The sequence below is a fragment of the Colius striatus genome, chromosome 1 (assembly GCF_028858725.1).
Source record: "Colius striatus isolate bColStr4 chromosome 1, bColStr4.1.hap1, whole genome shotgun sequence".
Lineage (NCBI taxonomy): Eukaryota > Metazoa > Chordata > Aves > Coliiformes > Coliidae > Colius > Colius striatus.
In genome coordinates, this window is record NC_084759.1 from 156,534,776 (window position 1) to 156,548,146 (window position 13,371).

Here is a 13,371-nt window from a genome sequence, read left to right on the forward strand (position 1 = left end):
AAATGTCAACTACCTTTCAACCTCTTTGTTTTTCTCCTTTTTTACCTTTTAACACCATCAGTTCCTTGAACCTCTGCAGAGTTCAGGAGAGAAATTTCACAGGAGCCAATCACTGCACCTGGGTTTCCAAATGGAGAAAATTCGACACTTTGTGTTGAAAGGCTTTTTTGATATGATCCTTTTATTTCCTACCCTCACCCCCCATATCCAGAAATGCACGTTTCAAACAAGAGTTCCTGGGTCACAAGCTGCTTAATTGATCGTTATCGTGAGATGCATAAAGCCAAGTCTGAGAAGCTCCAGCTTAACCTACAGGCTGAGCATGTGCAGACTCTCAGGTTTTAAACACAAGAGTCTGATTTTCTCTTCAAGGCTTCTTTTACAGCTGAAAGTGAAGACAAACAGTTACCAGGAACAAGGAATCTATGTCATTAGATAATTGGAAGCATTTACAATTCACTGCACTTGAGTGTAGGCTGGAGATTTAAAGGGGTTTTTTGTTGTTGTTCAGATCTCATTGCATCTTCTCACTTCTACACACACAATCTTAGACTTGCAAGATGCAGTGACAAGTGTGCAAAGATAGCCAGTCAAGAGGAAAAGAAGAATTAATCTTTAACACAAAGGATCCAGTACATTTGAAGAAAAAAAACAAACAAGCCAACAAACAAATCAAAACAAAACATCCAACCAAAACACTTGAGCTTTTTCATCCCTTCTCTCCTGCATTAGAAATTCACATCAGGTATATCAGAACCTACAGCAGCACCCAAAGAGCTAGCCTAACTGCCAACATTTGCATTCAGAAAGCAATGACACCTACATTTCTGTCCAGGATTTCCTGGGTGGAAATATTCCAGGCAGCACATGCAGAGCCTGGCCAAGCAGCTTTGGGATCCCTCAGCCCTTGTTTGCACCACAGGACAGATTTATGCCTGATGTGGGATGCCCAACACAGCCTGGGCATGTGGGGCTTGCCCAGTAACATGTCATCGTGTGTGCAGAGATGCTGTTTGCATCTTGGGAGGCATTACAGTGTTAAAGTGGTGCTGGCAGCCCCAAAAGTTGCTGTATGCATGGGGCAGGGAAGAAGAACAAACAGTGCGGACACGAACTCCCCAGCATCACCTGCCAGCCAGTGCTCCAGGATGCAAACTGCAATATTGAAACGATCCTGCTTCAAAGGCTAGCAGCTCTGGTCTACCGACTTCATTTCTATCAGTGTATCACATTTCAGTGAAAGCAGTCATAAAAGATGTAAAGCAGCACATTTTCACAGTAAGGCAAGATCTGCTGCTGGATGTCTGGGAACCACTGCCTTTTCTTTCTGGAAAGAGGGCTAGGGACACTGGTTTTGCTATTTCAAAATAATAAAGGAATCTGCCCTAGTTCCACTTCCTATGTTGTCTTTTCACATCACCAAGCTATGGAAAGTCTGATTTTGGGAGGCCGGGAGCAGGTGGTAAAGCTTTTTCAGATCCCTTGCAAAAAATGACAACACTCATAGTGGCTATTTACCAACAACTGCACCAAGAAAAGGAAAAAAACCACCACCCTTTGATTCTGACCAAGATGATGGAGTGGAGCATCTCCCTTATGATGAAGGGCTGAGAGACCTGGGGCTCTTGAGCTTGGAGGAGAAGGATGGGTGATTAATGTTTACAAATATGTAAAGGGCAGGTATCAGGAGGATGGAGCCAGGCTGTTCTCAATGATGTCCAATGATTGAACAAGGGGAAATGGATATAAGCTGGAACATAAGAGGTTCTAAAGAAATTCAAGGAAGAATTTCTTTACAGTGAGGGAGCACTGGCACAGGCTGCCCAGATGGGTTGTGCAGTCTCCTTCTCCAGAGACATTCAAAACCCACCGGGACAAGTTCATGTGCGACCTACTCTAGGAGGTCCTGCTCTGGCAGGGGGGTTGGACTAGATGATATTTCGAGTTCCCTTCCAGCCCTTGAGATTCTGTCATTCTTAAGACAACTGAGGCTGTAGAGGGGACAGGAAAAACAGGACCTGTTCTGCACTTCCCTTCGGTTCACATCCTAACCTTACCTTTTTCCTCCACCCTCTTTTTTCCAGCCAAGTCTAATGTACACGGAAGGGAATAATCCTGCTTCAAGGTAAGCTGCTCTTTGTTCCCCTCCGGGACGCTCATGAGATGGCCTGTGGAAAAGGCGAGCTCCATGCAGACCTGAGTATGGACACAGCACTATGGTTGGTTTTGGCTCTGATGAGTACACTGGTGCTATACCCACAAACTACACTTCCACTTCTATCTCACCAAAATAGGTTTCATGGCAGGGAATTCAGCCCAGGACTCAGCACTGCCCACTTGTAGGAAGGAGTTGTCTTGTTATGAGATGAAAGCAGGAAAAAAACCTCCCAAACCACAGACAGGAAACTGCAGAGGATGGGAATAAGACTTTTCCTATCAGTTTCTTTCTCTGTTCCTCTCCCTTGTCATGTAATAACTTCATTACAAATCTCCCAAAAATGCAAACCATTTGGGACACAGTTTGCTATTCCTTGGATCTGAGTGAGGCTTTAAAATGAAAAGGGGGATATTTTTTTTTGCTCCATAACATTAGAGACTGACACCTGCCTTCCCTGAAAACGGAAATGATGGGCATTTTAGATACAAAAATCTTTTGCCAAACAGGTCCAGAAAGGTGCTGACTTTGCAGTGTCATAACACTGTCAGCTGACACGGCAGTTTTTCATACAGAGAAAACTGTCAACATGAAACAAGCATTTTCTACAACTGAGATTTTAGAAATGATTTAGAAAAGACAGGGGGCTGGAAGCCCAACTCGTTACCATGAGCTTCCCTATCAACCTCTTAGTCTCAGTTCCATCTCACAATGGATCAGCAAAGAGAAGAGGAAAGGTTGTGAAGAGCCACACTCAGCTTCACCCAGGGAGAGCATCATCAGCAAGTAAATTGTAGTAATTGAAGTAGATTGTAAACAGGAAGAAACAGAGCTCACAAAAGGCTGTAGTCCCACACCTTCTCACCACATTGTCAGTTCCTGTTTGACCTACCAAAAGTTTCTTCAACAGAGAAGCACGTAATGTGCTGCCCTTCCCCACTGTCTCCTCCCTGCAGACCACCAGAGACACTCCATCTTTCTCTGTGCTAGGGAGAAGGGTTTTCAGACACAATTCCTGGCCTCCTTACAGAGAAGCTCCAACATGTGTAGCTGCAAAGTTTTATGCAACATCAAATGCAAAATCCAATTACATCATACATTATACATCTCACCTTTACATTTATTCATTTCATTGATACTCATGCAATATCCAACAGAAAGGTGAGCCCTGGAACTGGAGGAAACCATCTGAAGAGGAACAGAGGAAGAGGAACAGAGATAGCTGCAAGGCCAGCTCATTGCTGATTCTGTCCCAGGCCAACCTTGCAAGCAGTTGCTTAGTGCACTGTATCTGAACAAAGAGAGAAAGCAGCCTCAGTTGTTCCTTTTGCGGCTTTTTTTTAAACAGCATTTTAAGCTTCAGACTCCCTGCTGGAAACCTCAGACCACATGCTTATCTAGAAAGAGATAAAGCTTTAGTCACAACTTCAAACTTTTTAGTGAATCTCAGTGTTCCAGCCTCCTAGGACTGTTGACACTGACAGAAGCAGTTTTAGACCCTCTCTGAAGATCTGGGCAAGACTAATGCCGGGATCTGTACCATACAAATGCTATCCAAAACCGTATTCATTGTGATCTTGAGAAAAATGCCACCCTCCACCAGCACAAGCTTTCCAGACTAACACTTCAAGCGTTGCTGTGCTGGCAGGTAGAGTGCTGAGCAAGTGCCATCCTCTCTCCAAGCATCTCTGAAATTGAGAGGTGTTTGGCAAATTTCCAGGTCTGAGGACTTGGGGAAAGAACTAGCAACCCAGAATCAGCAACAGGAGAAAGCAATAGTAACTGTGTGATGGTACTACCTCAATGAATGACTCCATCTCATGCAGGAGATGGGAGAGTGATCTGCCTGACCTGTGATGGGTCTTGAGCCCATTTGCTTAACAAGGACTGTTCTATACTGTTTTCCTCCACAGTGACACCACCTGTGTCCGAATGACTTCCACACCTGGTATAACTGCATCAGACCATCCTAAACAAGTGCTTTTCATCAGCGAAGCTGGTGACAGGATCACCCAACTCACCTCAAACTTCCTGCATCCCTGCAAGTCGCTCTAGTTCCCTGTACTTGTATGCCAAGAACTTCATTTCATAGAATCACAGAATCATTTTGGTTGGAAAAGAGCTTTAAGATCATTGAGTCCAACCACTACCCTAATATTGCCAAGCCCAACACTAAGCCAAGTCCCTCAGCATCTCATTTACCACAACCCTGGGCAGCCTGTGCCAGTGTGTAACAATCCAGGAGGCTTCACTTTGCCACATAATTCTAACAGTGTAAGCCTAAGGCAAACCCCAGAAGGATGGGAAGATGAAGATTTTGATCACATATGGTGCTCTGACATGTAGACCAGAACACATTGAGGCTACACTACTTCTTACACAGTAGCACAAAGCTACAACAATACTTCACCTTTTCTCTCTTTAGGAGCTTTGTTTACCATCCCAGCCATAAACAGAAGAGATCTAAGAGCTGTTTCCCATCAGTGGAACATATCCTGAAGTACAGAAAAAAGTGCAGGGATTTGGGTGAAGAGGAAGCAGTTCAGCTTAAAGAAATGATAACACATCAGGGAAGTGGAAAGCACTTCTATAGCTACCCACACAGCCACATGCTACTGGAAGATGCAAAGCAACAACTACTTCTAAGATCTGGATTCATATCAAAAGGCAATTCACATAATTTGCTCTGTGCAAGCTAAAAAATTCCTGTTAGCAGCAGCTGGGATGGGAGGAGAGTTCATTCTCCTCAAGAAGATACAAGTACCTACAGTCCCTTCAGCTAGGGCTAGTAACAACTCCAGCCCCCTAACCTTTCAAACACCTTGCCACCTTTCAGTGCTCCTTCACTGATTCCAAGCAGTAAGCTTTTATTGTATCACTACAGTTTTCCCCTAAGGAATTAGTCCTGGGTGTTAGCAGTACCCACCACAAAATACATTTATGTTTGCTGGAGACTGACACCAAACCTGAGCTCCTTTGCAACTTCAGGGAACGTCTATGCACCCTGAGGAGAGAGACGAAGCAGCAGCTCCCAGGTAACTGTTCTGCAACCATCTGAAATATATTTTTCTAAGCTTCCTTGCAAAGGGAGGGAGGAAATTGGTGCACGACCCCGTTTCCTCCAGAAGCAAAAAAAAACACCCCATGTTCATGGCAAAAATCTCCATGGCAGCATGGCCAGCTCTACCAAACTGTAAAAAACCCCAACTCAAAATAGAACACACAAAAACACAAAGCCAAAAATATCAAAACCAAACTACTCCCAAGAAAACACAAACACACTGTATTTTCCCTGAAAAACATGATCTTTAAAGCCTATGATTAAACAAGCACCTCAGAAAACTACCCACCTTCTTGGACAGAGTCTGTGATGGAAGGGAAGGAAAACAAAAGCTTGGGGTTCAGCAACTAGAATACAAACTCAACTTCATGACTAATAACTGTCATGGAAACTGTCAATGATGGTTTAAGTATGGTTAGAGCAGCCCTGTCAAGGCATTGCATTTCTAAGGGCACATACCTGCCCACTCTTGACTTGCAAGTAGGAAACAGAAACTACAAAAGGAAGGAAAATGAAATTACGCAATAGTTCCTCACCTTGCCTACAAAGTGACATCAAGCTCCTTGCTGTAATCCAGAGAAACATCATTTCTTTATTAAAGGAGAAAAAAAAATGGCCAGGAACCCTTACCTTCAATCAGTCCAGCACTGCTGACTCTCAAATTACTACACTTGGATGGAGAAGTGTTTGAAAATGAAACAACTTTTCACCAACATATTCATGGCTAACAAATGCTTTCCTTCCCTCAACACACATTCATATCCATTTTGGAGGAAAAGTCTGGTCCATCCTCTTAGTCCAATTTCATCACCATCAGACATCATCTACCAAAAGTGTTGCTAGTCCTGGGTCATCAGCCTTTTAGTCAAGCACTGCTTGCTTAATGCAAGGAAGAGCTGTATGTGTCCATACAACATACAGAACAACAGACCATGCACTGAGAGAAGCATATGGATGCTCTCCCTTCAATAAAGGTTCCTGTACAGAATTTATTGCTGCAGGAGGAGTTCAACAACAAAAACTAATCAGGAGAAACTAACTGAGCTCCGTGTTGTTGAAGAGGAGTGAAGTGCCAGGTTGCTTCCTGACTTGGAGGATCAAGGAATCAGCATTAGACAGTAAAGCCAAGCTAAGAGAGGCAGAAGCAGCAGCTCCACACATCACCCTGGACCCTGGTAAGTTTCAACACCAATGTTACCCATCAAGCTGCCTTTCTTGGCAGGGACGGCAGCATCATTAAAAGTCATTCTAGTTGCAAACTTTTTCCTGAAGGCTAAGCAAGTTTGTCAGTGGTCTGACTTCACAAGCTCTTGCATGGTAGCAGGGAATAAATGCTTTCCTGAGCACCTGAAGACTATTTTTTCAGGGACGCAGACCACAGTCACATCTTTCCCTCAGCACATCCTACTCTGCAACAGAAATGAACCAAGAACCAAAGAAGGTGGCAGCTTCAGGAACTGCTGTAATATACAGGAAGCAGTTACAGCTGCTTTGGGAGCTTATTTTCAGGATCAGGAGAGCATCCTTATTATAGAGAAATGTTAAAGGTGAAAAAAAAATGCCTGTCTCTAGCAAAGGCCCATTGCATCCTCACCAGTACCTTCAGCAGACTGTTGTCACTGGTTGCAGGGCAGCAGCAGGCACTGCCTCAGGAGAGGCCACTATCAAATTTTCTGTTCTATTTCAGACTTTAGATTTAATTCCACTCTCTGGATCATTAAAAGCTAGTTCCCCCATCTCCTCCCCTTGGATGCCAACAGTCCAGTGGTGAGAAATCCCTTCCTTGCCCTCTCCTGTCAGCAGTATGTTTTAGAGCCAATCTGAATCACAGAGCATGCATCAGGTGAGAAATCCTTCTGCATGGGTACCTCCACAATTTCAGGTTCTCTGCCATCCTCCTGAGCTGTGTCAATCTAGCACCCCAATCACACAGTTCCAGCTTTTAAATACCTCTGGCTGGAAGTGCAAGAGCTTGTTAGAGGCCTTCTGTCTGTTAAGAGCTCTTCATCCCCTGCTGTGCAGTGATGGCATTTCACACCTATTAGGTAAGGATGCTGACAAAAATGGAACTGGAACTAGAATTCTTTGCCACAGCTTCAGAGACATTATTTCATGCTATCTGCTCCAAGTGCCCTGGCATTTAATTCAGAAAGTGTTATAAACAAGTCTTTCACACTTCAGATTTAAAAGGATACCACAGGATAGAGACAGGCAGCCTCCAGCTATTGCCACAAGATAACAGAATCCCTTGAAAATTTTAAAGCATGTAGGATTTCTCCCACCCTTCAGTCCAGAAGCCATCAGGCAAAGCAGTTATTTCCACATAAAAGTAGCTCCAGTTTAGACAAACAGGAGAACAAAAAACCAAAGCAAGCAATGACATAACAGTTCTACGAGATGCAGGTGTTAAAAACCCAAGTTTCGAAAAACCAAAACGCAAACGTGAGGTCATCATCAAGTTTTCTGTTTTATTTAAGATTTTAGTTTTAATTCTGAAGAAAGAGGTACATTTCCTTGGTTTTAGTTTTAGCGTCAGGTTATAACCATGTTTATTTATCTGTTTCTTTTTTTTTTCCTGTCTTTTCAATACTGCACAAACGTCCAGAAACTACAGGGTTAAGTAAAAGCTGCAGGCAGAGGAGGTCAGAGGTTGCTCCTGATGGTGATCATGTGGCCCCAATGCAGTGCTATCCCAGAGTGCTCCAATCAGGTGAATTTTTGTTTTAAAAAAAAAAAAAAAAGAGAGAGAGAGACTGACAGAGGAGACAGAAAGACTTAAGTAAATATCACTCGTGTTTCAGCTGCTTATATTACGTATACGCTAGGTATTAAATCTGTGAATACTTTTAAAACATTAAAGTTTACTTTAAATCTAAAGCCAAAATTAAAGAAAAATCTTATTCTCCCCTCTTTAAACCACTCTTTAGCAACATGCCAGTTACTCATAGCTGTGTTTTGTCTTTCAACACACTTCATGTCAAACTGACACAATAAAATCCCCTTCTCAAAAAAAAACCAAACCCACCCCTCAACATAGCAATTTCCCTGTGTAGTGCCACGCTGAATGCAAGATAAACGCTACGTTACTGCTTGCCTCACGTGTTCAGTAACTTCATTGAAATTAATTACCTTTTTCACGTTTCTGCATTTGATTCTGCGTTGCATTTCTTTCCCTACTGCAGACTGACACTTTCCCACTAGGCAGAAATACTCATGTGCAAAAGACATAAGACAGTAATATTCTCCTTAAGCGCTGAGACTGCATTTTGACTTCTCTCTCTCTTTTTTTTTTTTAAACTTAAAATGGATAGAAAATATTTCAGACAGTGTTATTTCAAACACTGGCTCAACAGAAACTTAACGAAAAAGACACGGTCGTGACCCTGCGATGGCATTGCACCTGGGGGGGAGGTTTGATCAGGAACTGGATTCTTCAGAAAGAAAGATATGACAGGGAACAGTAGGTGGGCATGGGGAGGAGTCAGGGTGGGACACTTCCTGCATTTCTAACGTTTTGGGTTTTATTTTTCTTTTCTTCTTTTTCCTCCTTTCCTAATGACGATCCAGCGCTGAGCTCTGTAGTAGATCTGTGGGGGTTTTACTGGGGGGTCTGAAGGCTGTCTGAAAGCCTGGAGGTGGGGAATGGAAGCTGGTGGGGTTTGAAGGAGGAGAGTAGGGATTCCAACTGGCTCTGTGCAGAGGGATCTGTGTGCCGAAGGGGTTACTGTGGTGGGTCTGTGATGGCGCTGCACTGGGGCCGTCCACCTCTGTGAGAGCCTGAAGAGATTTTAGCCAATGTGGAGGATTGTCATCTTGAAGGGTGTCTAAACTGTTTCCTGTGGAGGCTGGGATACCTACAAAGAGAAGAAAAAAAAACCAGAGATATAGGCAAGTCAGTGTAGAAGCAATAAGCTGAGCATGAAGGAGGTCAATTTAACCTAACAAAAAGCAACAGTGAGTAAACATTATTAGTTTGTACAGAGAATGCATTTTACGTTATTATATGTAATTACCCTGCCTGTGAAACATTTAACGTTAAATCCAGACAGGAGACAGGTCCCCCTCGGAGCACTCGATAAACCAGACGGTTTCCTGTCCAGCACCCCGCACGAGGGCTGCGCCGCCATGCCCTCACCACACCAAGCTACCAGCACACTGCATGCTTCACCTCCTGCTCTGCCTACCTGGATCACGCTTCAGCCTCTCTAACAGGGAAAACACAACCAGCCAGCCTTATAAAAAAAGAGCTTTATAAACAAGTGGAGTACGATGTCCCTTTTTAATTCAACCAAGTCCAGCGAATATGTTCAGTGCCCCAGGCCCAGCGACGCACACACCGGACAGACATCCAGCAGAAGGGACACCGGCGCTGACCCTACAGACAGAGAAGCGCTGACCCGCCTGACCGCCGCAAAGGCCCCGGGCATGCACTGCAAAGGCCTCAGTGACACCTGGGTACACCTAACGGTTCCACAACAGTTCCTGGACTCTTGAGGTTTTGTGGATGGGAGCTGGAAGAGACCACCGCATACTGACTTTTTCTTGTTGGGTTGTTGTTGTTGTTGTTGTTTGTTTTGGGTTTTTTTTTTCCAAGATGTAAATCAGTTTGTGCCAAATACCCATTTGACGGTTTGCCAGCAGAGCTGAAGGAGTGAGAAACGGTTACCTGTGATGATTGCGGGGTCCATCCAGCTGCCAGGGCTGTCCCAATTCAGGCTGTCGGTGGTGGCAGTGTTGGACGTTGGTACACTGTGGTTGGCGTTGGAGGGGGAGGAAGCATTGGGCAGTCCACCAAAGTTGATGTTAATGTTCGGTAGAAGTGCCCTTAGCCCGTCCTGCCATTCCTTCATATTTAAACTCTCTACAGAACTGCTGTTGTCTGGGAGATTTACCAACAAAAAAAAAATGAAAGATAAAAAAATAAAAAGCTGAAGTTAGAAACAGATGTCCTTCTTTGGTGGGGTATGGGATTTTTACTTTTTAAGCTAAGCATTTAATACTTTCCCTGTCCAAAAACTAGGGTCAGTGTTTATATGATCGATGAATTACTCAGAGGGGCTGGCAGGCTTTAAACCAAGAGTTAAGGAGTGGGAGAGAGATTTAACTCCTCTCCCAATTCCTATTTGCCCATTTTTATTCTTTTCAGTTCAGAGACTTAAGTTATCAGGGGCACAGTGGCTCACTCTCTGTTAGTTAATGGGGGAAACCTTCCAGATACTTTATGAGAATACCTCTGTGCAAGCTACATAACCCAGTTCAGCTGCTTTATGAATGGTCAGCAGGCTCAAAAGGGCTGTTTTCTTTGAAGTATATTAAAATGAAGAAAGGCTGGATAGGGCTTTGCAATAGAAACTGAACATGAGGAGCCAGGGAGGTGGAGGAATACCACAAAAATTGTTTGTTTTGTCATAGCTCGCTCAGTCACAGCCCTACAGATGCTCTTCCGAAGGAAATGGTAATTAAGTTCTCATGAAGTTGGAAGGAGTCCAATTTCCTCTTGCAGTTGTAGAATAGTAGTGAAAATTCTTTAGAGACCTTTCAGAATAATTCCAGACACAGCAAAATCCTCAAAAACTTGGGTTAGAAGCAAACCAGCTGGACACCAAAACAGTAAAGTCTTAACTATTTGCCTAAATGCTTCAGGGCATGTATTGAAAAAGGACAACAGGATAACTTGGCCATCAGCACTACAGCAAGTGATCCCTGAACCCTCTCTCTAGAACAGACTGTCAGGTTCTACAGCGCGTGTCCTGCTTTAGGTATCTCAAAGCAAAACAAATCAGATGGGACCATACTGGTAACTATCAGCCAATACAGAAAGTCATGCTTAATTAACTTGCAGTCAAATACATTTGAAAAGAAAGTGTTGGATATTGCCTTGGATGTATACTCTTTTTGATAAAAATCTTAAGATTACAACTCTTTTTTTTTTTTAACTATCTCTGCCTATCAATTCAAGAAAGGATCCTGATGTCTATCAGGAGCCTTACAGCAACATACTTACATAATTCTGTTACTTCAACAACAAAAGAGTTTAAGTATTCATGGGAAATTAAAGGATATCACTAACTCACAACTCTGTGTTGGAGAGTGAAGAAAGCAGTCTGTCTTTGATAGCAAGTCTCACTTGCTATCAAAGCCTGCCTTGGTAATTCTTGTAAAGCTGAATGCTACGAAAGAACTGATGTCTGAAGAAATTATCTTTTTGTAACTACAGGAAAAAACCCCATGAAGTTCTTAAAATCATATGGTTTCATGCAGAACTTTCCTTCCCCAGAAGGGTTTTTTTTAGAATAAACTTTATGTATGATTCTGCTTCTGTACAGAATTACAAGCAACTTCAGTCACAAATCTTGGCAAGTCATACCTCAGTCTCTGTCACCAACTCAACTTCAAACCACACTACTACACAAATCTACTATGTCCACTTTGCCTGTGATGACTGTTGAGGCAAACATTTGCAACATTCATTGCAAACCCTGTGCATGCCTAAATGCAGCTGCCCTAGCACAAGCATCCATCTGCACGCAGAAATGTCCCCACACAGCAGGATGGCAGCTGATACCTAGAATCTGTAGTCAGACTGATCGCTGGACAGGGATAACAGCACAGATACAAAGAGTGTCCTACAAGCATCATCCTCTATGCCAGGGCAAATGTGCAGAATACATTTGACAACAGATTCTGGAAGGTTTACAGTCAACTGCTGTTATACCCACTCACTGGCTGAGGCTCTTCCTCAGAGGTTACAGTGTGAGGTACCTCCATAAGGAAGACAGACAACTCCTAAACATTCCCATAAAGAAAGACAGGTCAAAAATCAAGTAGTGAAAGTAAACCCCCAAACCTGCCCATTACTACATGTATCATGTTATATCTAAAGATTAACATTTTAAAGATCCACATTAGAAAAAAAAAAGAATAACAGTAGCAGAACTGCAGCTCTGCCTCAAGCAAGTAATCCAACAGTAGCTTTTTAGGAACACCTTGGCATACAGACACAGTCAGGCCTCCAGAAAGAAGCGTGACCGTATCTACATACTGTGTGCATCCATGTGCTCTTTGGGTCTGGCATACGAGTCACTTTGGGGGGGGGGGGGGAAGCAGGCTCATCAGCATTGGCATCGAGACACAGTGCACACTTCTACTTTCATTTCTACTTTCATTTCTCCTACTGTTAATAAAATTTACTTCCTCTTCCTTCCTGAGTGGGAACAAAAGTAGCCAGTTCACCATCACAGAAGTAATTGTGCAACAGAGTCTGCATGGTATACTATTAGCTTCCACTTGACTTTTTCACTGCTGTTTCCAACAGCTTACACAAAGAAATACAGCTCAGTTGAATGACTTGCTTCTACTACAAGGCAAAAAGGATACACAACGTGCTTACTAGGACTACACGAGTGAACATACTCATCAACAATACCCATGGGGTAGGGATCTACAAACTCATCCTGATTTTAATCACGGACATTATTAACCCCCAAAATGCCCTGAGTGCTCATGTGCAAGAAAACAAACGTGTATAAGGAACTACACACCTTCAACACGTCCTTGAGGAATTCTAATGAAGACAAAGCCACCAAGATGTCATACTTGGAAGAAATGGGAGAGGAAAAAAAAGTAGTAGGGCACAAAGCCACCTTGGGCTAAGAAAACAAAAATTTTTGCCATGCAATTGTCCATTTAAAAAAGACATAATACAGCATAGATAATAGTCCAGAAAGACAGCAAGCAGTTGAGATGAGGATTTTCATGCAAGAGAACAGGCTGTCCCTATTCGGTGATGAGATGCTGATCCGTGAGGAGAGCCTAGCACACTGTTGCTGCCTGTCTGTTCCAACACAGAATAAAAGAAAATAAGAAACTGAGGAAGAACTTCTCAACTGTCTGTACAAAATCCACTTGGAATCACAGAAGCCAAGAGAAGAAAGAATTCAGGATCTATAAAAACTGTATTATTTACAATAAGGAAGCTTATTTATTAAAATCTTGTGCTTCTGGATACAAAAGTGACAAAACAGAGAATTCAAAAATATTTATTGTCTTTCCCAGACAGCTGGATTTGTGAGGCTGAAAAGTAAGCTATGACAAAAACACTGTTTTTTCTTTGGTGTCAGAGAGCAATCAACACATTACTCCTGTCTGTATCAGG

The 13,371-nt window shown here is 43.0% G+C and overlaps 1 protein-coding gene across 7 annotated transcripts in view; it reads right to left on the reverse strand.

Moving 5' to 3' along the window:
* Window positions 1-7,667: 7,667 nt before the first annotated feature.
* The window catches only part of CNOT4 (CCR4-NOT transcription complex subunit 4), a 78,353-nt gene continuing 72,649 nt past the window's right edge, over window positions 7,668-13,371 (reverse strand). For 4 of the 7 annotated variants that reach the window (XM_062014915.1, XM_062014896.1, XM_062014905.1 and 1 more), the window contains 2 exons: window positions 9,883-10,095; window positions 7,668-9,070 (listed from right to left, as the gene is read on the reverse strand). In XM_062014915.1, the coding sequence (XP_061870899.1) occupies window positions 8,769-9,070; window positions 9,883-10,095 (515 nt within the window). In that variant the 3' untranslated portion in view covers window positions 7,668-8,768. The remainder of the gene's footprint in view (window positions 9,071-9,882; window positions 10,096-13,371) is intronic. The other 3 variants (XM_062014924.1, XM_062014923.1, XM_062014922.1) reach the window with 1 other exon arrangement.